Below are 24,349 nucleotides of genomic sequence, written 5' to 3' on the forward strand. Positions count from 1 at the left end.
TGAGGGGCGGGCGGCAGCGGCGGCCATGGGGGCGCGGGGGCAGCGGCACAGGGGCCTCACCACGGTGGATGCCTCACCCAGAACGGTGCACCCCCCAGCCGGGAACCCCACCCCGGCCACCGCCGCAGGGGGGTGGCGGCAGCAACCTCCGCCGTGGCGACCCCAGCCTCTTCCCCCGCCTCAGCGCCCAACAAGGGATCCGAGGAGGCCCGGCAGAAAGGGAAAAAGAAAGGGCTGCAAAGGCTGACTGGAGAGCGGCTCCTCCGGCCACTGGGCTGGAGCGCAGCGGGGTCGGCCAGGAAGGAGCAGGCAGGCGGAGAACCCGGAGCAGAGGCGGCGAGGAGGAAGCAGAGCTCCACTGGGTGGGGGCCGGCGGGGATGCCGAGCCCAGGCTCCCGGCAGCCGCAGCGAGGTCCCGCCGGAGCCCACCCCACCATCTCCCGCCTCGCCGCCGCTGCCCCTCAACCCCCGTCGGCCCTCAGGCGCGGGCAGAGCAGGGAGAGGGGCCCCCGGCGGCGGATTCCTCCAGAAATGCTCCAGCCGGGACTCCTCCTGAGCGGGGAGGAGGGGGCGGCGGGGAGCGTGTGAGGCGAGGAGCAGGGGAGCCGATCGCTCCCACCCGGCCAGAGAAGAGCGGACGGGCCGGGGTCGGGGGGCAAGATCCCGAGAGGCGGCGGGAGAGGAGAAGAGCAGCCGCAGGTGCCCCGCCAGCCAGTGCCCACCAGCAGCCCGGCGGGCCAGCTCCTCACGCCCGAGAGAGGGGAGCGGACTTTTTCTTTTATTTTTTTGAGAAGAAGTCTTGCTCTGTCGCCCAGGCTGGAGTGCACTGGTGTGATCTCGGCTCTCTGCAACCTCTGACTCGTGGGTCCAAAGAATTCTCTCACCTCAGCTTCCTGAGTAGCTGAGACTACAGGCAGCCACCAACATGCCCGGCTAATTTTTATATTTTTAGTAGAGATGGGGTTTCACCATGTCACCCAGGGTGGTCTTGAACTCCTCACCTCAGTTGATTCAGCCACCTGGGCCTCCCAAAGCCTGGGATTACAGGTGTGAACCACTGCACCCAGCCTCTTCAACAAATTTTTAACCAGAATATTATTGCATTCTCCCACGTGGCAGGCATTACCTCTGGTACTAAATTAATTCATATTCCCCACCAATAATTTTAACTACAATTTCTGAAATGATTACATGCATTTGTAATGCAATTATTCATTCCGAGTTGGTTTTACCTTTACTGAAAATTGATTGGTAAAAATTTCTGTTTTCATTTTATATGCAAGTACATGATAGATGAAGCTGAACATGTTCCGTGTGCTTTTATTATTTTTCATTAAAACAACAACTATTTATTGAAAACCTACCATTCTTAGGGTTTATCCTAGGTGCCAGAAATACAAAGTCATTAATGCTGCTTTTGACTCTTTATAGTTTTGTGAAAAATCATTTGCATTTAAATGTATGTTAACCATACAGTTCGGTGAAAAACATGCCCCAGGCCTCTGTGCATTTACATTTACCAAACTTTTCAACTTTAACAAATATTACTAAATTTGTAACTATTAAAATTTAAGATTCATATATAGATCAAATGTAATTTATAATTGTAAGAATCATTACAAACACAACTACTCTTTTTTTATGCTCCAAAGGCTGGGCTATCTAATGATACAAATAATTATTATTGGCCAAAAAAAAGTAAGAATGAACATTTGTGTTTAAAACCACTGACCTAGTTAATTCTACATAACCAAATCAATTAAATAACTGATCTAATGTTGCATAAATAGGGTATAAATGATTAAAAGTATTTGTAGGTCTCTACTGATATATTGTTTGCTTATAAAGTCATAGAGAACACAAAAATAGTTATGTTAATTACCTTAATACATTTTGTTAATCAGCTTTAAATATATGTACATGGTCTGTAAAAGACAATGTTAATTCCATTCAGCATGTGGTATGTATGATTTCTACATAGCATATGGTTATATTATTTTAAATAAAATTGTGATAAAAATGCTAACACTTTTTTTGTTGTGAGTTAAAATATTAAGAAACACTTTGTCAAAAGTTTTTAAACACTTGTTTTACAAATGCACTTTTAAGATCCTTTCTGGTTTTAAGTGAAACATCAATATAGTCATTTTCACATTTAGGAGTCACATGGGCTTTTTGCCTCTGACTTCACTGTAGAAAGTCAAAGGTGTCACAGGGTGACCCACCCTTCTGCTGTTACTTTTGAGCCAATGGCAATTATTTTCATTCTAAGTTTATAGGGCACCAGCATCTCAGGGTATGTTTTGACAGTTGAAACTTTGCCATTTAGAGATTAGAATCTCTTTTGAGAGGAAAACAGAGAAGCACTTCCATATTATCAGATATTTTTTAACTTTCCAAAGTATGTGAAAATAGCATTAAATCATAAAACTTTTCAATTTAATGTAACACACTTAATTGTTTTATTTAATAATGAACTTAATAACCTAATAATCTATGTCCATTATCAAATGCTGAATATTAAAAAAATGATCAAAAAATAAGAACAGAAAATTTAGAGAAGAAACTCAAAATGGTAACCATTACATAATGAGATACTCAAAATTATTAGTTATCAGGAGAAAATGGAAATCAATACTGAGGTATTATTTTACCTTTGAGGGGCTACCCACAATTCAAAAGCTGACTAGGTATTTCTAGACGTGGATGTTTAGAATCATTCATGTACATCAAGTAAGAGAGGTTTTCAGAAATCAGTCACAAAAATGTGCTTTGAACTGGAGAAAATGACTAACTTAATTTTTGCTACTTGATATCCAGAAAAAAATGTAAAATTAGTTAATTAGGAAACATAAAATTATGATGAAGACATAGTACAAGACCATACTATTCCAATAAATTTAAAACAAAACTTTCTGTTAATTTAATTTCAACACGTTTTTGGCATCTCTCTACGTGTCTTTCTATCTATGTCTATAGCTATACTGACATCCACATCTGTGTCATGTTTTATCTATATTCTGTATCAGTATACTTTTTAATTTCACATACAGATTATCTGCATACACATGCCTGTCAAGATGGCATTCTCCCATACTGAAATAGGTTTAATTAGTTTTCTTTTGTTGATCAACAGGTTGCACTAGTAATATATGAGAGAACGGGCAGTCAACAATTTTGGTGGTTTCAGTGAGATCTAATAATAACATTTTTGCCATCACTCAGACACAGATTAGCCCCCTCAAGAACCTGGATTCCAGTGTTGTGGCTACTCTCAAACCATAGAACTGAACTCTGATTTCTTTACGTCAAGCTCCCACTTGCTGAGTATGGCAGTCAGAAAAAGATAAATACTGTATCATCTCAATTAGGTAATATTTTGACAAAGGCAGAACTAGTGAGAGTAAAACTGTGAGTGGTATGTTAGGATATTGGGGGGATGAGGACAGGGATGAAAAGAACAGGGAATAGGTAGGGGAGGGAAATTCCTCTGTATGATACTGTCACAGTGGAAAATGGCATTATGTGGTTGTTTAAATCCATAGACCTTATAGCACATGATGAGCCTTAATGTATGCAAACAAAAAAGTCATTGAGGATATTAGAAGATTCTAGGAAGCAATGCAGACTTTGACAAGAGAATGTCATGGCATTTACAAACACATGAAACGACCTCAGTGAGAAGAGGGGTAGCTGCTGAACTACGAACTTTGGAAATGACAAACCTATGTAAGACTAAAGGTAAAAGACACATCGCAAAAGCACTCTACCGCCTAATGAAGTTTTTCTAATAGGGATATGGTGGACAATCTTGATTCTTCTTCTGCACATGTATACTGAAACTCAACAATAAAATAAATAGATGGTAAATCATGAAAGTGAAGTTTTTCTTTGTCAAAGTGGGAATTTACATGAAAGTAAGGGCAAGAGGCCGGAATAATTCATATGGTGATACATGAGGATTAGGAACATCAGTAAGATCCATCAATTAATAAAACATAGAGGTCAAGAACTCAGATTATTAGTGTAATATATAATCACATATGGAAATATTTATTTGTATGTAAATATATGAAGATGAGTATGTAGACATGGTTATCTTTGATAGGTACTAGAAGGTCCTAAAAGAAATCATACCCCAGTGGTACATGCACAGTTAGCATCAAATCCTGTTTTCTAATATTAGATTCCAGTAAAAGGAACCAGAGCTCTTTGGATAAATGGCTCCCTCTAGAGCTAGGCCTAGAAATACACAAGATGAACACTGCTCATCCCATCACCCTGGAAAATGAGGAGGTATCCAAAAGCAAAGACAAACAAACCAAACAAAAAATGCCTACAGAGATGTAACAACAGAACACAGGAGCCGACTGAACGAGCTCTCAACGGCCGGTGCTGAAACAATTTGAACAAGAAACTGAAGGCTGTATTAGATTGCAATACAAAATATATGTTGATGAGAACACAATGATATATTATGTGAACAAATAAATATATAAGAAGAAAAGATAAGACAAATCTCCCATGCAGAACATTTCCAAATGATTCACATAGATTCTCCGTTATCAAGGAGAGGGAGATTAGTCCCCATTTGTAAATGTGTGATACATATACTTTCTTCCTTCCAGAGTCCAGTTTAGAAAAAGAAAGGGGAGAACAGTCAGTTAAGAGTGGAGAAACTGAACAATTTGGAATACCAAGAAGAAGGTACAGAACAGGAACGTGAACAGATCATCGAATATATGTGTTTTTACTCCCTGGTGACTAAAATGAAGTCCACAGGAGCAGGTGAAGAAGAACAACGCAATCTCCTGATGTACAGCTGTCACAGACTCAGAGCAGTCTGCTGCTGTTGACTCCTCTGCCTGTGACCTGAGGGTCGGTTGCCTCATTAGATGCAGGGGAAATAAAACTGACGGGATCTGAAGAGAGATTTTAAAATGGAAGGTACACTCAGCAGTTTTTACTTTTGGTGAAGTCATACGGTTTCCACCACTGAGCAAACTGCAGTGCCTTTCTCCTCTGATCCTCAAAGCCTTCTCGGATGCCTTTCCTCCAAAGTCGTGGCTCTATATCCAGCATCCCACCAATGATTTCCTTTGAAGGAATGAGCAAAGCAAAAACACAAGCATGTGTAAATAATAATGAAACCAGAAATCAAACTATTTGTTTATTCTGCTATAAAATATAACAAGTAGTTCTCCATGACAATGTTTAATAGTAAATACTAGTTGAAATTTAAAAAAAAAAAAAAAGAGTGGAGAAACCTGACAAACTCCCCCTCTGTCAGGCAATCAAGGCCCACATCAATGGTCATTAATCATGTTGATAGTGTTTTCTTTATTTGATGTAATAAAAATGGCACCTCGTCTCTGTGACCTGTGTCCCCAAAACACATATCCTCAGTCTGATCATGAGATAAACATCAGATAAATTCCAACAGAGGATAGAGGTGTATACTACAAAATACTTCAGTAGTCTTCCAAACTGTCAACATCAGCAAAAATGTCACAGAAATTGACACAGCCTACAGGAGCCTAAGGAGACATGGCATCTAAACGCAATGTGGTCTTCTGAATGGAGTCCTGAAACAGAAAAGGGACATTATAAAAACTGGCCGGGTGCGACGGCTCAAGCCTGTAATCCCAGCACTTTGGGAGGCCGAGGCGGGTGGATCACAAGGTCAACAGATCGAGACCATCCTGGTCAACATGGTGAAACCCCGTCTCTACTAAAAATACAAAAAATTAGCTGGGCATGGTGGCGTGTGCCTGTAATCCCAGCTACTCAGGAGACTGAGGCAGGAGAATTGCCTGAACCCAGGAGGCAGAGGTTGCGGTGAGCCGAGATCGCGCCATTGCACTCCAGCCTGGGTAACAAGAGCGAAACTCCGTCTCAAAATAAATAAATAATTAAAAACTAAGAAAATCTGAATAAACTGGGGACTTTAGTAAAAAACAATATAGAAATTCCTGTTTAATAATTGTAATAAATATATTCTACAATGTAAGAAGAAAATACAAGTAGAAACTGGGTATTAGATATACAGGGACTCTCTAATATCAACTCAACTGTTCTATTAATCTGAAACTTTTCTAAACTATAAATCTAAAACTTTAAAAATGTCCTTGAAATGCTTCACAACATTCTCTTTGAAACAGATTCAATGCTACCTGTTCTATTGGCATCTTTCATTTTCCACCCATCTCTCTGTCTGCCCCAGCCACACTGGCCTCCACACTGGTCCTTGAGGATGCTATACCCGCTCCCACCTTGGAAGGACCCACTGTGACTTCTACCCGGAACACTCTACATATGAGCTTAGCTAATATTCTTAGTTCTTCAGGTCTCTGCTAAACAATTTCCTCACAAGAGACAACTTCCGTGACCATTATATACACAATAAATACTCTCCTCCAATCTGTCTCAGGAATACTCATCATTCATGCTCAGTTTTACTATTCTTCAGATGGATATGATATGTTATATACTTCTATGTTTATTTATTTAAGGTTTGTCTTTTTCCATTAGCATGTAGGCAGCATTTAGGAAGGAATTTCCCTGCTTTATTCACTACTAAGTGCTCAGCATTTAAAAAAGGATGTGGTTGACATTCAAAAAATTAATGTAAGAAGCATGCAATAAGGTGATACATGAATATAGAATCTCTATAAATATATGTTGATATAATATATCTATATCTGTAGCGATCTTCTAGCAAGGCTTTCGATGTCAATTTTATCCCTGCTCAGCTTTAATTTCTGTGAAATTTGCAGATTGAAGTTGACATTTTATATCTGTGCAGCACTTTATAATACCTTCATTCTGACAGCTGCACTCGGCATGATGCTGTTTGCAAAACAGTGAGGATCACAGTCTGGAATAGGTCATGTTTAAATGTGACTGAACTGGAATATATAATTTAGCAGCATAGTAAAACATGTGTATGAGCTTGGCATTAAAAATGACAATGAAATATTACTGCCAAGCAGACTGTTGGAACACTTGGAGACTTCTTGAGCGTGTGCTAGAAAGAAAATCTTTACTAACACCCAGTTCATGAACTTTACTACAAAAAGAAAAGAGAAAGAAATGACAACTAGGTCACATCACGGTATTGCAATTTGATTGTAACAAAAACCTGGAGGATGCAAGATGTGAGAAATAAAATAATATGCTTCCTACTGAGTATTCAAATCTGTTTTAAACACAAAGTGAACCCTCAAAATTCCATTTTAATTTCTTCCAACCGTATTAGCTGAAGAAAAGCTGTGCTGTCGATTGAATATGCTGAAATTCGTCACAGCATTGACTAAGATGTAAAACAAGTAATCTGGAAACACCCATTATTGAAAGACAGCTTCAAACATTGAAAAGTAAGATGTGTATGATGTTTCAATTATTATCATTACCATTGAGTCTACGTAGCTAAGATATTCACATAGCAAAAAAAAAAAAAACTCACAATGTTGAATAGCCACTAATACGTTTCTGCTACATATCACAACTACCTAATATTTATTGACACATCTACTTGTGTTTAATGTATTTCAGGGCATGAAGGTTTCAGCAGAAGTTCCAGACTTTAGAATTAGAAAGATCTGGGGGCTCTGAATTACTTAATATATCTGAAATAATTCATGAAACCTTTGTTATAAAACAACAAATTGGTCACTGCATAATATTAGTATTACTTAAGGCATATTGATTAATTATATACTATAATTTTTAAAGGACATATTTTTATTGGTCAAAAATATTCATTAAGCATTGACTCTGTTAAAGAAAATGCCACAGATTATAGGGAAGGTAAATTTTATAAATAAGTATATTATACATGAGTATTTTAAGTACTATATTTATTAAGGAGAAATAAGTGTGGTTCCACACAAGATAGCTACTACATATGGGTTCCTGGCAGCCTCTCCTAAACCTACACTTGAGACTGAAGAATGAATGAATGATATGGTTATAAACTTGCAGCAAACACCATTACAAAATCAATGGTCTGAGAAACCTTGGAGAAGAAAAAAGAGAATAAAAGACCAACGTCAAGGAAAACCAAAACCAATGGAAATGGGTTGGATGAGAGTTCTGCATTATGTTCTTTACTTTCTCATACATTACGCTGGATATCTCAGTACCTGTCCTGTCATTACTATAAGTTAATTATTATGATTGTTTTAAAATATATTCACAAATTCCTTGATGCTCCTACCTTCAAGAAGCAGAGTCTAATTCCTTCATCTTGAGTACGACTGTGGACAAACACACTAATATGCAAGTCATCATGTATGACCTTAAAGACTTGGTCATGCAAAGCACTGATGCCTTCTCCCCTTTGAGTTCTTCACTCTGGGGAAGTTAGTTGTCATGCCAGCAGAAGAAACAAGTAGCCTACAGATTAGATCAGGGAACTACAGCGCCTGCCAACAGCCAGCGAGGATCTGAGGCCTTCTGCCACCAGCCACGTGAGTCATCTGGGAAGCCAGTCCCTCGGCCCCTACTGTCTTTCTGTCTATAACCGAATGAGATACACTGAGCCAAACCCGCCATTCTAACACGTTCTTAAATTTTTTAGACACAGAAACCCTGAGAAACTAAAACTTAGACCTGTAAGTTAAGGAGTAGTACTCTATTTCAAAATAGGTAACTAATATAGTTCTCCTTTGCTTATTGAAATAGGAGCTCTCCTTGAATGATACACACATGACCAAACATGGTAATTTATGATGGGCAGATTTTATCCTAATTTATTTTGTTCTGGGTTTAACGTATCTATTTTCAAAAAACATTTTAAATATGGAATATATTTTACTATTTGCATTTTTTATTTTAGAACATATATGTATTATCTTGGATTTACCAAGATACATACAACTTATATATTTTATACAACCTCCACCTCCGAGGTTCAGGTGATTCTCCTGTCCTAGCCTCTCAAGTAGCTGGGATTATAGGCCAGCACCACCACCTCCCAGGTTCGAGCAATTCTCTGGTCTCTGCCTCTGGACTATAGGCAAGCACCACCATACCTGGATAATTTTTATAATTTTAGAAGAGTCAGGGTTTCATCATGCTGGTCTCAAACTCCTGACCTCAGGAGATCCTTCCATCTTGGCCACCCAAAGTGCTGAGATTGCAGGTGTGAGTCACTGCACCCAGCCTGGAATACTTTTAGATTTACAGAAAAGAAGTTGCAATATAATACAGAGTTTTCATATGCCCTGTCCATAATTTCCTTTAATGTTAACACAATACTTAAATATCATACACACACACCCATATATCCCTACTGAAAAATATGGGTACATTATTAATAGAGTTACAGACTTTTTGGTATCTACTAGTTCTTTTACTATTGCTCCTTTTTTGTTGCTATTCAAAAATATAATCCACATTGCATTTAGTAATCATGTATGTAGTACCTCCAATCTATGACAGTTTTTAAAAATTAAATTAAATGTTTATTCTTGCTTTTCTGTTTTATCATTTTGATGTGCTTAAAGAGAACTGGTCAGATTTATTGTGTAGTTTCTCTCAATTTGGATTTCTCTGATGTTGTGTCAAAATTACATTGGGGTAAGTGATATTTGGAGAGAATACCACAGAGACAAAATGCCACTCTCAATGTATCGTATCTGAGAATGCTTAATTCTAGCATAATTTATTACTGGTGACATTAACGTTGATCACATGGTTAAGGTGATGACTGCCAAAATTATTTCCTGAAAGATTTTTTTGTTTCCATGTTCTTTCTATTATAAGTGAGTTGCTAATTCCAGTCCACTCTCAAGGGGAAAAGCATTAAGCTATATCTCAAAAGATGGGGGAGTATTTAAAAGTTGCAGTCATGTATTAAAACCTCCATAAAATTCATGAGTATTCTGGGAGAGACACTTTGAGGATATGCAATTGTTCCATTTCTCCTTAAAGCTTTACCAACTGATTTCAGCATCCGTCAGTGATCCTGCTTGTAGTATTGTTACTATACTGTTCTAGTGGTGAATAGTATTTCTCTCATTCCATTTACATTTATTAACTGGATTCTTTTTTTTTTTTTTTTTTTTTGAGATGGTATCTCACTCTGTCTCCCAGGCTGGAGTGCAGTGGCAGAATCTTCGCTCACTGCAACCTCCACTTCCCAGGTTCAGGCTATTCTCCTGCCTCAGCCTCCCAAGTAGCTGGGATTACAGATGTGTGTTACCACACCCAGCTAATTTTTCTATGTTTAGTAGTAACAGGGTTTCGTCCTGTCGGCCAGGCTCATCTAGGACTCCTGACCTCAAGTGATCCACCCACCTCAGCTTCCCAAAGTGCTGGGATTACAGGCATCAGCCACTGCTCTCGGCCTTTAATTGGATTCTTAAGCAAGGAATATTTGTCTTTTCTCCTCTATTTACTTATGCAATATTTTTTATAATAGTAAAACTTTCATTTTATTCCTTGTGTTATAATTCAGTGTCATGTTTATTTACATGTCATCAGACTTTTCCAGCAGCAACTATTGAGCCTTCTATCAAGTTGACTCTTTGTCCTTATGACATATACTTCCCCCCACCTCAACTTTCTTACTTTCTGGCCTTGCAATGTACCTTAGACTCATTTAGTTGTTCTTCAATCTCAGTTCGAGAATCAGCCATTTCTCCAAGGAGCCCTAATCACTTTTACTGAAAAATGGTATTTAGAAACAAAGATCTAGACACTGAATGTGATCATGCCTATTGGTGCACTACTCCTAGGCCCTCTCGGAGGACAGGGCTACAAAAAGCATGCATGAATATTAAGCTCTGTATAAACACAAACCTAAAATTGTTTGAGTGATTATCTGTATATATGAACATAGGTATTTTTCAGTATATGCACACATATATACACATATTAATTATACATGTATATACTTAATACATTCTATATACACATATATAGTTTCTGTATATAAAAAGCATATATATTTAATATACTAAATGATCAAAATTATTTAATGTTGTAATGTCTTGAAATCAGGTAATATGAGTTCTCCAACTTTGTTCTTACTTCTCAGAGTTGTTTTAGCTACTCTAGTTCCAGCTCATAAAAACCTTAATATGGCATTATTAATACCTATTAAAATACTTGCTAGGTTTTCAATTGAGATTGCATTGAATTTACAGATCTTGGTGAGAGTAATCACATCTTGGTAATGTTGATTCTTCTAATGCAATAAACAGTATGTATCTTCTGTTATTTACAATGTTACTAATTTCTTCAGCGTTTTTAGTGTTCAGCATTTAAGTCCTGAGCATGTTTTATTCAGTTTAATTGAAGGATCTAAATACTTCAATTTTTCTGGTGTTACATAAATGCTATTTTTAATATCCAGTTCCAGTTCTTTATTTCTAGTATAAAACAGTCCAAATGATTGTTGTATGATCTTTGATCCTATGGTCTTGCTGGACTTATTCTAAGGCTTTTTGTTTGTTTGTCTATTTTTTAGGATTTTCTAAGTACACAATATAGTGTTTGTGAAAGAAACAGCTTTGCTTCCTTCTTTCTAGTTGGCTTTTTTTTTTTAATTTTGCTTGTCTTATGGCCTTGGCTAAATACACTGTTGAATAGGAGCAGTGGAAAAGCTGTTGCCCGTTCTTCCCAAGGAAGAAAGAACATACTCCTTGTTAGAGAGATGGCATTCAGCCTCTTAACTAATAAATCTGATATCAGCAGTTGATTTTTCAGTCTTTTTAAAGTTGAATTCTCCCTCGTATTCCTTGTTTGCTGAGTTTTTTTTTTATCATAAATGATTGTTGAATTTAGTTGAACGTTTTTCTGAATACCTTGGTATCACCTGATTTTTTAAATATTTAATATATTTACATGGTAAACTACCTGATAAAGTTTTGAATGTTGAACTAACCAGATAGTTCTTGGATAAGCTCCATTGATCATGATTTATTATCATGCTATACTACTAGTTTTAGGTGCTCATATTTTGTTGATGATTTTTATATCTTTGATCATGCGTTATGAGTCTAGAGGTTTAGGAACTTTTGTGGTATCTTTGTTTTATTAGAGTAACCCCGGCTTCAGAAAATGAGCTGGAAAGTGCTTTCTTCCTTATATTTTCTGGAAGACATTAGGCAGGATTATTATTTTGTTTCTTAAACTTTTAGTAGAATACACAACTAAATCTTCCAGATGTGTGTTTCCTTTTTTAGAAAAAGAAAAAACTTGGCCGGGCGCGGTGGCTCACGCCTGTAATCCCAGCACTTTGGGAGGCTGAGGCGGGTGGATTACGAGGTCAAGAGATCGAGACCATCCTGGTCAACATGGTGAAACCCCGTTTCTGATAAAAATACAAAAAATTAGCTGGGCACGGTGGCGCATGCCTGTAATCCCAGCTACCCAGGAGGCTGAGGCAGGAGAATTGCCTGAACCCAGGAGGCGGAGGTTGCGGTGAGCCGAGATCGCGCCATTGCACTCCAGCCTGGGTAACAAGAGCGAAACTCCGTCTAAAAAAAAAAAAAAAGAAAGAAAGATCTTTTTAAAACACAAATTCAACATTAGAGGACTATTTATCTGTATATTCTTGAGAGAATTGGTTAGGTAGCTTATTCCAAGGAATTCCTTTTTTTTTTTTTTTTTTTAATCTAAGCTATCAAATTATGATCATTACACTTCTTATAGAATCTTTTTTTTTTTTTTTTGAGATGAGTCATGCTTTGTCCCCCAGGCTGGAGTATAGTGTAGCAATCTAGGCTCACTGCAACCACAGTCTCCCAAGTTCAAGCGATTCTTCCACTTCTGCCTCCTGAGTAGGTAGAATTACAGGTGCATGTCACCATGTCCGGATAATTTTTGTATTTTTAATAAAGAGGGGTTTCACCATGTTGGTCGGTCTGGTCTCAAACTCCTGACCTCGTGATCCACTTCCTTTGACCTCCCAAAGTGTTGGGATTACAGGCATGAGCCGGTGTACCCCACCAGAATCCCCTTTTAACCCTTGTAATATTTTGGGATCAGTAATTACAGTCCCTCTTTCATTTGCAATGTAGGTAATTTGTGTCCCCTCTTTTTTTCTTTGTTAGCTTAACTAGAGACTTACTAAATTAACCAAACTTTGAAGGGACCAGTTTTTATTCTCTTGCTCTTTCCACTTTTCTTTAGTTTGACTTATTTCTGTTTTGATTATTTACAGTTGTATTTCCTTCTGTTCAAATTATGTTTCATTTGCTTTTCTCTCTAAAATTATTTTAAAATTATAATTTAGGTTCTGGGGTACATGTGCAGATCATGCAGGATCATTGCATAGGTACATACCTGGCAAGGTGTTTTGCTGCCTTCATCCCACCATCACTTATATCTGATATTCCTCCCCTCATTATCCCTCCCCACTCTTCCCACCCCTGCTGTCCCTCCCCTAGCCACCCCCTACTCACCTCAGTATGTGATACTCCCCTCCCTGCGTCCATGGGTTCTCATTGTTCAACATCCGCCTATGAGTGATAACATATGGTGTTTGGTTTTCTGTTCTTGTGAGAATGATGGTTTCTAGATTCATCCACGTCCCTATGAAGGATATGAACTCATCATTTTTTATGGCTGTGTAGTATTCCATGGTGTATATGTGCCACATTTTCTTTATCCAGTCTATTGATGATGGACATTTGGGTTGGTTCCAGGTCTTTGGTACTGTAAAGAGTGCTGCAATGAACATACATGTGCATGTGTCTTTATAATAGAACAATTTATCATTCTTTGGGTATATACTCAGTAATGGAATGGCTGGGTCAAATGCTATTTCTATTTCTAGGTCCCTGAGGAATTGCCACACTGTCTTCCACAATGGTTGAACTAATTTATACTCCTACCAGCAGTGTAAAAGTGTTCCTATTTCTCCACATCCTCTCCAGCATCTGTTGTCTCCAGATTTTTTAATGACTGCCATTCTAACAGGGGTGAGATGGTATCTCAATCTGGTTTTGATTTCCATGTCTCTAATGACCAGTGATGATGAACATTTTTTCATATGTTTGTTGGCCTCAAAATAAATAAATGAACAAATAAATTTTACAAAATACACTTAAATAAATTTTAAAAGTTTACTGAAAGATATTTTTTAAATTCTAAAATATATGGGCAGAAATATATCGTTGCTAGTAAATGGGAGACCCTATGAATCAATATATCAATGTATCTCCAAAAGTTTTATATTTTTAATATATTTCATTAAAAATCCCGAGGTTTTATGAAGATTTATAGTTTATTTCAAAATATCTGTGAATAAGAATGCCATGAACTGTCAGTGGCTGAAATAGAAGGCCAACCAGTAGTATTTAGCATGCTAGATATAAAGAATCATTATAAATCTATTATAATTAAAACAGACCAGTAAGATAAATAAGCAGATCTATAAGAAACACAATAAAGAGGTCAACTTAGGAAAAGGGTATGACACACAAGATGAAATAAATACTGATGGGGAAGTCATATGTTCATAGAAAATTTTTAAAAAGGATTTCTAACTCTTTTAGTGCTATATATATGTATGCATGTATACACTCATATATTAACAAAGGAAACAAATGTTGACTAGGATGTGGAGGAAGTTGGAATCTTTCATTGATTAAAATGTAAGGTGGTGCAGCCACTGGAAAATAGTATGGAAGGTTCTTTAAAAAATAAACTACCATATGATCTAGCAATTATTTATCTGAAATAATTGAAATCCATACCTCATAGAAATGTCTGCATCGTTATGTTCATTGTAGCAGTTGGATATTTGGATTGTATCTCTATCTTGGCATATGAAAATCTTGACTATCCAAATATAGAAATAATCCAAATATCCATCAAAAGATAAAGCAGATATGTTATATACATGCAATGGAATTGTATTTATTCTTTAAAAAGAAGGTAATCCTACCATTTGTGACAAAATGGTTGAACCCAGAAGACACTGTGCTAAGGAAAATAAGCCAGATACAGGACAAATACAGCATGATTTCTCTTATATAAGGTACCTAAAATAATCAAACTCATGAAAGCAGAAGGGTGGCTTCCAGGGTTTGGAGAAGCGGGGAATAAATAGTTGTCACTCAGTGAGAATAAAGTTTCAGTGATGTCAGAGGAATAGGTTCTAGAGATTTGCTGAAAACATCAATCATGCCTATATATTTAAAAGTATGGTGTCATTCATTTAAAGATCTGTAAAGAGAACAGATCTCATGTTAAGTGTTACGATGAATACACACACAAACACACACACACACACACACACACAAAGAAACACAAGGAAACAACTTTCGGACATGATGAATATGCTTATTACCTTGATCGTGGTAATGATATTGTGGGTATATGCATAAGGCTAGGCTCATCAAATTGTACATATTAATGTGTGCAATGTTTTCGTATATTAATTATATATCCATAGCTATTAACAATGGAATTGAATTTTAAAAATTTCCCAGATAAAAACAACTTTGAAAAGCAAAATTCTTAAACTTCAGTGGTTGTATATATCTTATAATTCAGAGAAACGAGTGATTTCTTAAATAAAACATTTAAATATGTCACTGTAAGGACAACTCTGAAGGATTCAGTTACACTAAAATTTTAAAAAAATTATATTCCAAATGACTACATATAAAAAGCACATTTCCTTCAAATGGAGGAACAATATTTGAAACTATATAACTAATAGAAATTAAGATACTTATATATATCATTCATCTCTCTATTTAGCTATCTATATAGCTAAAGAACTTCTAATGGCTGGGTGCAGTGGCTCATGCCTGTAATTCCAGCACTTTGGTAGGCCAAGGGGTGTGGATAACTAGCTTGGGAGTTCGAAACCAGCATGACCAACATGGAGAAACCCCGGCTCTACTAAAAATACAAAAAATTGGCCAGGTGTGGTGGCATATGCCTATAATCTCAGCTACTGGGGAGGCTGAGGCAGGAGAATCCCTTGAAGCCAGGAGGCAGACGTTGTGGTGAGCCAAGATCACACTATCGCACTCTAGCCTGGGTGACAAAGTGAGACTCCATCTTAAAAGAAAAAAAAAATTTTCTACAAATTAAGTAAAATAAACTGTCATAAGAAAGAGTAGAATTTATATAGTTATTTATAGAAGAGGAAATATGAGTAGATAATAGTGTGTACCTACCTTCTAGGATAGAAATTGCCAAATGTGCTCCCACCCTGCCCCTGTATCAATTCTGCCCTTGGTACTTTTTGCAATGGAATCACCAAAGTCAGAGTCTTAGCAGAATCATTATTCATCTGGAACCCTTCTATCAATTTATAGTCATAAAACCAGATAATCTTGACAAGCGGATGTGAACAAAAGTAACACAAGCAATTTATGGGTCCATTTGCTGAAATGGAAGTTCTTGGTATTTTTGTTGTTGTTGTTGTTGTTGATGTTTTTATTTTACCTTTCCCTAGAACTGAAATTAAGGTGTCATGCTGGACATCCACTGTCAACTATGTTCAAGAAAAATCCCTATGAGATGATGGGGTCACAGGTAAAAAATAATGTTAGGCTCCATGGATGGCTTCATGGAACAGAAAAACCTTCCTTCTCCTGACTAGCCATCCACACAGTGAAAGTTTGGCAAAAAAAAGAATAATTTTTACCTTGTTTGAACCAGTTAATAACTTTGTTACAACACCATACTGTAACTAATCATCAGATGGAGTTACTGAAGTTAACTAAAAGATTTTGGTTGCCATGACAATCACTTTCATTGAGGTACCAAAGGAGGCAGACAACATAACCACAGAGCCTGCATAAAAGTCCAAACACTGGCCTGCCTTTTTAGCTCTTTGTTGCTTTAGCAACATAATACAGGTCAGATTCATGGGCTGGAGCAGAGATGGAGGTCATACTGAAAAGGCTTTCTCAGAGTACAGCTGCAATCTAAATTTACTTAGAATACAGGAACTTGGAGCCCTGTGGAGCTGTAAATGCCGACTACTTCTATTCTCTGGGCAACAGTCAATGAGATTATGAAGCTTACACATCATTGTACTTGGACATAAAATGCCCGACAACCCAGGTACAAAGATCAGATTATGCACACTGACTGTTCACCCAGCCTATTATTTCAGATGCCCTTGAGGTGGCTGCCATTAAATGAGTACAGATGTCACTAAATAAAAGAGTCATCATCCAAGCTGAAGAACTACTCCAGGTAGATGTTTGATTATATCGTTGTTTCTTTCACATGTAACTAAATGGAAACAGATAAATCAGAAACTTCTTGGATTTTGGATGAAATTTTCTTATCCAAACACCTTAGCTTCCAAGACTGATGGTTGAATCCTCAGACAAACCTAAGCCTAAAACTCTGAACCAATAAGGGATTGGCAATTAAACTCCGCCACAACAAGAAAGAAACATTCCGCATAGTTTATTTTAGATGTGGGAACAGTGGACAAGAGAGATCCCGTCATACAGGTTCCTATAAAGAAGTTACTCCAACACTGAGAAAAGCAGGCCTCATAATACCTATCCAGGCAGATTTTATGTTATCTAAGACTCCATTATGCACCCTCCCCCCTCTTTTGACAATTGAGTTGTTATTTAGTTACTCTGTACATGAGGGCAGAGGGTGGTTAGAGTGAATATCTTTGTCTTTTGATTTCTTGGTTACCAAACTATGAGGATTTATATTCAAACCTTTGGGTAACAGTAAAATCCAAAGAGAACAGCATGAGTAAAGCAGCACGAATTAGCTGGAAAGGAACAGGAAACAAGGTAATAATGAGGTAAAGAACATATGATGCCGGTCGTGTAAGGCCCCCCTCTCAGCTGATACTGAATGCATGTATACGTGCCACGTCAATTCAGAAGGCCAGGGATAAATGTATCCTAAGGAGTCAAAAGCACCAAAATACTTCTGTAAACATTCAAGTGTTTAGAATCAATTGCAGTCTTGCTATTGCAATTATAGCCCTTCAGCGGAATCCAGGCAGTCTCCACTCTCACAGCTCGGAATGCGGTAGGTACTTTAGTTTCTAAGTTTGTATCCCATCGTTGTGCAATGAGATGTACATCATATGTGGGGCTGGAGGACCAGGGTGCAAGTCCCAATTCTCTTAACCTACTAATGCATGAATGAACTGGGGCAAGTTAACCTCTCTAAAATAAATTACTGCATCGAAATAATGGGATAATAATACTACCTTTCTTCTTAGACTTACTGTAAGGATGACTTAATCTAAATTCCTTGGCGTATCTTTCACATGAAAAACACTGTTTGCCAGAGATCTCCTTTGAAAAAGGCGGATCATTTCATGTTCTTGCTCCCACTTGGCAATTTGCCAAGCAACAGCACTGAAATTCCTACCAAATGCGAATGTTTAAATCTGTAACTTTTTAAAATTGAAAACACAAGGGCCCTTAATGAGGCTGAAGACATAATAAACAGAAGTTTCATTTTTGTGGCACTCATTATGCCTTCTGTTAATTGCCAATTCATAAAAACCAGCCTAATACCCTGTTGAAAAAGTACGGTTTATAGCTTACAAAACGGGACACCACCACCCTGGAAGAGTCTTAGTAGCCCCTAGGAGAGAGAAGGTCAGACACTCCACCCATACACATTCACACACATTTAAGTCACTGAATATTACTAATGAAAATGTAATGTAATCAAAATGTAATGTTTCATTTTTCCATTGCTCTCAGCCTTCACAGAAATATACTTTGGTTCATGAAACAGTTAAAAAACTCAATGGTGTATCTCTTGAATTTCTATTCCAACTATTACAATTCTACATTCTGGGAAATATATGCATAAAAAACATGGACTCTGTGGAACAATAAAACAATTCATTATTATTTTTCTCTTTCAACCTATTATATAGTTTATTTATTCATTAACAAAATAAAGCAAAGCTTTAAAGAAAAAGAAAAATAAAATATTTGAAGGTAATATTTTGTAGCACATACATTATAGAATTCAGAATTTTATTGCTTTACTCTTCAATGTACATATGACCTTATTATTTTATATTTAAAATATATATGTGCATGTGTCCCTGCTATTGACCAAGAGAAAACCAAATCCAAAAGCAAAATCAGGTTTGAATTTTGCAGCATTATAAAGTTCGCCTTACGTGTGATCCTTTCTAAAGGCAGAGGATTTAGCTACCTTAGTTAGGCTCTGGGGACTTGTCTAATCTACATTTAGTTTCCCAAGGATAACATGCTGAGGCATGTCGTCAATCATGCCCCCAACATGTTTTCTTCATTTTAACATGTTCAATTTATTTGTTGGTTTATCATTAAAAGCCCTTTTATCTCACCTGTTTCAGAAAAAGCTTCTAGAAGAGCTATCAAGGTATATAATGAATTCGTTACTTTCCACGAAGTCACTCTATATCCACCTGACTGACGTTGAAATGACTGACTGCTTCTCTTACTGTTGAAAACTGAAATGCCAAGATATAAGGTAAGCTCTACCTATGCCACAGTCTATTGGCACTTGTCACCTCCAGCTTGTTTCTCTCCAGGAAGTTGGCAGAGTATTATCAGAGAAATCTCCTCATATAATTTCACAGAAACTGAGCTTTATCATTAGCCAGGATACATTGAATTTTTAGGAAAAAAATCAATACATAGGCTTAAGGTGTCTCCGTTATTGTGACTGCTACATGCTTTGGATTTTGTGTACTTAAATCAAGATATGACTGTTTATATTGTCTTTTTTGTGGAATTCTTCTTTTACCTTTCAAGTAAAGTTGTAATAAAAATTGTATCTCTTATTGGAAGTAAGTGAACTTTCTAGAACTGAAAAAACATTACATCTAGCTACCTGTAAAAATTAAAGTAGAATTTAGTTCTTTCTTTTCAATAAAATCTTCAATGCATTAAAATTCATAACTGATATTGTGTTATATAATAACGGATATATAGCATGAAAGTGCAATGGTTACAAAGAGCTAACAATTCATTCATCATTGGCCAGTCAGGGGTAATACTTATTAAATAAAAAATAACATAACAATTAATAAAAACCAATAAAAACTATCTGACACTTTAACATTTTTTTTTTTTTTTTTGAGACGGAGTTTAGCTCTTGTTACCCGGCTGGAGTGCAATGGCGCGATCTCGGCTCACCGCAACCTCCGCCTCCTGTGTTCAGGCAATTCTCCTGCCTCAGCCTCCTGAGTAGCTGGGATTACAGGCACGTGCCACCGGGCCCAGCTAATTTTTTGTATTTTTAGTAGAGACGGGGTTTCACCATGTTGACCAGGATGGTCTCGATCTCTTGACCTCGTGATCCACCCGCCTCGGCCTCCCAAAGTGCTGGGATTACAGGCTTGAGCCACTGCGCCCAGCCAATATTCTTAAATTACTTGAAATATAGCTTACATTTATTTTCTTACACTGCAGATTTAAGGCATACAAAATTCAGGTGCTTGTAAACATCTCAGATTTAGCAAACTCTATGATTTAGCCAATATAAAAACCTATGTAAATAAATAAGTTATAACATTTGGATATGTCATATCAAAAAATTAGAGAAAAGAACAAAATTGACAAGAAATCACATCCAAAGTCTAATAGAAAATTTGTCATTTTGAGATTCTCTAAATTAAAAATAAATATATGTGATTCCTTACATTGAAAATAAACTGAATCTGTAATTAAACTGACATAATTTACTCTAGGATACAAAATCATCAGTGAAGGCTACAGTTTGACATAAGTATTAATCAGAGTGCCAAATCCAAAGTAAAATAAAGTATTACACAGACATATAGGAAGAAAATTCACAGAAATCAGAGGGAAAAAAGAATCACTTCAATAACCAAATGTGCAGAGACTGACCACCAAACCTCAGTGACAGATTTAATGGACAGTTGAAGTTTGGAGCAAAAATACTATGTCCCTAAAAGCGTCTTTGAATCTAAATTGGTTTTGATTAGAAAGACAAAGGGAAGATTTTATGAAAGCTATAAGGAATATGGAACATTTTATCTATTAATTCTCCTGTATTCTTCTAAATTGCACATCTGCACATGTGCACACACACACACACACACACACACACACACATCCCAGCACGGAGAAATGGTTCAAAATAAAGAAACAAGAGAATAACAAGGTCTGAAGCACAGGCAGCAATTAATCGCCTACCAGACAAAAAAAGTTCAGGTCCAGTTGGGTTCACGGCCAAATTCTTCTAGATATACAAAAGGAGCTGGTACCATTCCTTCTGAAACTATTCCAAACAATACAAAGAGGGAATCCTCCTTAACTCATTTTATGAGACCAACATCATCCTGATACCAAAACCTGGCAGAGACACAACTAAAAAAGAAAATTTCAGTCCAATATTTATGATGAACATTGTTGCAAAAATCTTTAATAAAATGCTGGCAAACAGAACACAGCAGGACATCAAAAAACTTATCCATCACGATCAAGTAGGCTTCATCCCATGGATGCAAGGCTGGTTAAACATGGGCAAATCTAAAAACATAACCTGTCACATAAATAGAAGCAGAGACAAAAACCACATGATTATCTCAAAGATGCAGAGAAGGCCTTCAACAACATTCAACAGCCCTTTATGATAAAACTCTTAATAAACTAGATATCAATGGAACGTATCTCAAAATAAAAGCTATTCATGACAAACCCACAGCCAATAGCATACCGGATGGGCAAAAAACCTGGAAGCATTCCCGTTGAAACCTGGCATTAGACAAGTCTGCCCACTCTCACCATTCCTATTCAACACAGTATTGGAAATTCTAGCCAGAGAAATCAGGCAAGAAAAAGAAATAAGGGTACTCAATTAGAAAAGAAGTCAAATTGTCTCTATTTGCAGATGACATGATTGTATATTTTGGAGACCCCATCAGCTCAGCCCAGAATCTCTTTAATCTGATAAGCAACTTCAGCAAGGTCTCAGGATACAAAGTCAGTGTGCAAAAATCACAAACATTCCTGAACACCAATAACAGACAAACAGAGCAAAATCATGAACAAACTCCCATTCACAATTGCTACAAAGAGAACAAAATACCTAGAAATACAACTAACAAGGGACATGAAGGAACTCTTCAAGGAGAACTATAAACTACTGCTCAAGGAAATAAGAGAGGACACAAACAGATGGAAAAACATTCCATGCTCATGGTTAGGAACAATCACTATTGTGAAAATGGCCATACTGCCAAAAGTAATTTACAGATTCAATGCTATCCCCATCAAGATGCCCTTAACCTTCTTCACAGAACTGGAAAAAACCACCTTAAACTTCATATGAAACCAAAAAGAACAGGGGCTTTTTCTCTCCTTCACTGCAGCAGCTGCCGGCGTCCAGCTGCCTCCGTTCTGCCTGGATCTCTAGCTCCTCATTTCTCCAGTCTCCTCAGACCGAAGCCCTCGGGATATGCAGCAGCCATGCCTGTGGACACGCTGAGCCCTGGAGCCCCGGCCGCCCCTGCCCTACCTTGCCGCCTGCGGACCAAGGTCCCCGGCTACCTGCTACGGAGGCCGGCAGATGGTGGAGTCCGGAAACCCAGTGCTGTGGAGCGCCTGGAGGCCGACAAGGCCAAGTACGTCAAGAGCCTGCATGTGGCCAACACCCGCCAGGAACCTGTGCAGCCCCTGCTGTCCAAACAGCCACTCTTTAGCCCTGAGACTCGCCGCACAGTGCTCACGCCCAGCCGCCGAGCCCTGCCTGGCCCCTGCCGACGGCCCCAGCTGGACCTGGACATCCTCAGCAGCCTCATCAACTTGTGTGATAGTCCCGTGTCTCCTGCTGAGCCCAGCCGCACTCCTGGACGGGCAGAGGGAGCTGGCCAGCCTCCCCCAGCCACCCGCCCACGACCGCCACCCAGTACCTCTGCGGTCCGCCGAGTGGACGTCCGCCCTCTGCCTGCCTCACCTGCCCAGCCCTGCCCGTCATCGGGTCCTGCGGCCGCCTCCAGCCCAGCCCGGCCACCGGGTTTGCAACGCTCTAAGTCAGACTTAAGCGAGCGCTTTTCTAGGGCAGCCGCTGACCTTGAGCGCTTTTTTAACTTCTGCGGCCTGGACCCGGAGGAGGCAAGAGGGTTGGGTGTGGCCCACCTGGCACGGGCCAGCTCGGACATTGTGTCCTTGGCCGGGCCCAGTGCTGGGCCGGGCAGCTCTGAAGGGGGCTGCTCCCACCGCAGCTCGGTTACTGTTGAGGAGCGGCCCGGGAGCGCGTCCCCTACGGCGTGTCGGTGGTGGAGCGCAATGCCCGCGTGATCAAGTGGCTGTATGGGTTAAGGCAGGCACGGGAGAGCCCCGCAGCTGACGGCTAGGCTGCCACTGGACCTGGTATTCGCCACAGGACAGATCTTACAGAGGGAAGTGGCCCCTGGACCTCTCTTGCACCCATTCTCTGGATCTGCATGCCAGAGGCTTCACCCTGGTGTGAACTTGGCATGGAGGCAAAGGCTTAGAGGCTGGACCAGCATTCTTGGGCAAGGACTGACCCTGGAGGGTTTTGCTCTTGACTTTGGACAGCCGAGAATCCCTCCTTCCACCCCAATACAAGGTTTTGGACATGAATGTATTCCTCCTTAGTTCCTCTTATGGGGCTGCATTTGGGGTGCTTTGCCCTCCCCTCTGAGAGTGAGGGCCAAGGAATCTCCTCCATCCTGTCTCCCCAGCGGCTGTGTATCCTTCCTTCCTTCCTTGGCCTCTGTCCTTTGCTGACGTCCTCTTCCTTACCCAGCAGAACTCACCCTGGGGTCGTGGCAGCGGAGAGGGGCCTATCCACTGCTCTTCCTAGTCCTTGGCAGCTGGCCTTGGTGGGTAGATGATGTTGGGGCCCGTTAGAAATCTGCACTGCTTTGACTTACCTCCCCTTGGTTAATAAACACAAATGCTTGTTTCTCAAAAAAAAAAAAAAAAAAAGCAAAAGGAACAAAGCTGAAGGCATCATGCTACCTGACTTCAAACTATACTACAAGGCTACTGTAATCAAAACAGCATGGTACTGGTACCAGAATAGAGGCCTCTGTTCTGTTCTATCGGTGTATATCTCTGTTACAGAACTAATGCCACACATCTACAACCATCTGATCTTTGAGAAACCAGACAAAAACAAGCAATGGGGAAAGGATTCCCTATTTAATAAATGGTGTTGGGAAATCTGGCTAGCCATGTACAGAAAGTTAAAACTCCACCCATTCCTTACACCTTATACAAAAATCAACTCCAGATGAATTAAATATTTAAACATATTTAAACATAAGACCTAACACCATAAAAACTCTAGAAGAAAAGTTAGGCAATACCATTCAGGACATGGGCATAAGCAAGGACTTCATGACTAAAATACCAAAAACAATGACAACAAAAGCCAAAAT

At 38.8% G+C, this 24,349-nt stretch overlaps 1 protein-coding gene across 1 annotated transcript; it reads left to right on the forward strand.

Annotated features, from left to right (window-relative positions):
- The first annotated feature begins 22,391 nt into the window (after nt 1-22,391).
- LOC100393890 (protein FAM110A-like) lies at nt 22,392-23,267 on the forward strand. The gene has a single exon (XM_078355279.1). It carries the CDS (start codon nt 22,410-22,412, stop codon nt 23,238-23,240), a length of 831 nt encoding a protein of 276 aa, XP_078211405.1. The 5' UTR covers nt 22,392-22,409; the 3' UTR covers nt 23,241-23,267.
- The last annotated feature ends 1,082 nt before the right edge of the window (nt 23,268-24,349 follow it).

The sequence above is a fragment of the Callithrix jacchus genome, chromosome 18, assembly GCF_049354715.1.
Source record: "Callithrix jacchus isolate 240 chromosome 18, calJac240_pri, whole genome shotgun sequence".
In the NCBI taxonomy this organism is placed as follows: domain Eukaryota; kingdom Metazoa; phylum Chordata; class Mammalia; order Primates; family Cebidae; genus Callithrix; species Callithrix jacchus.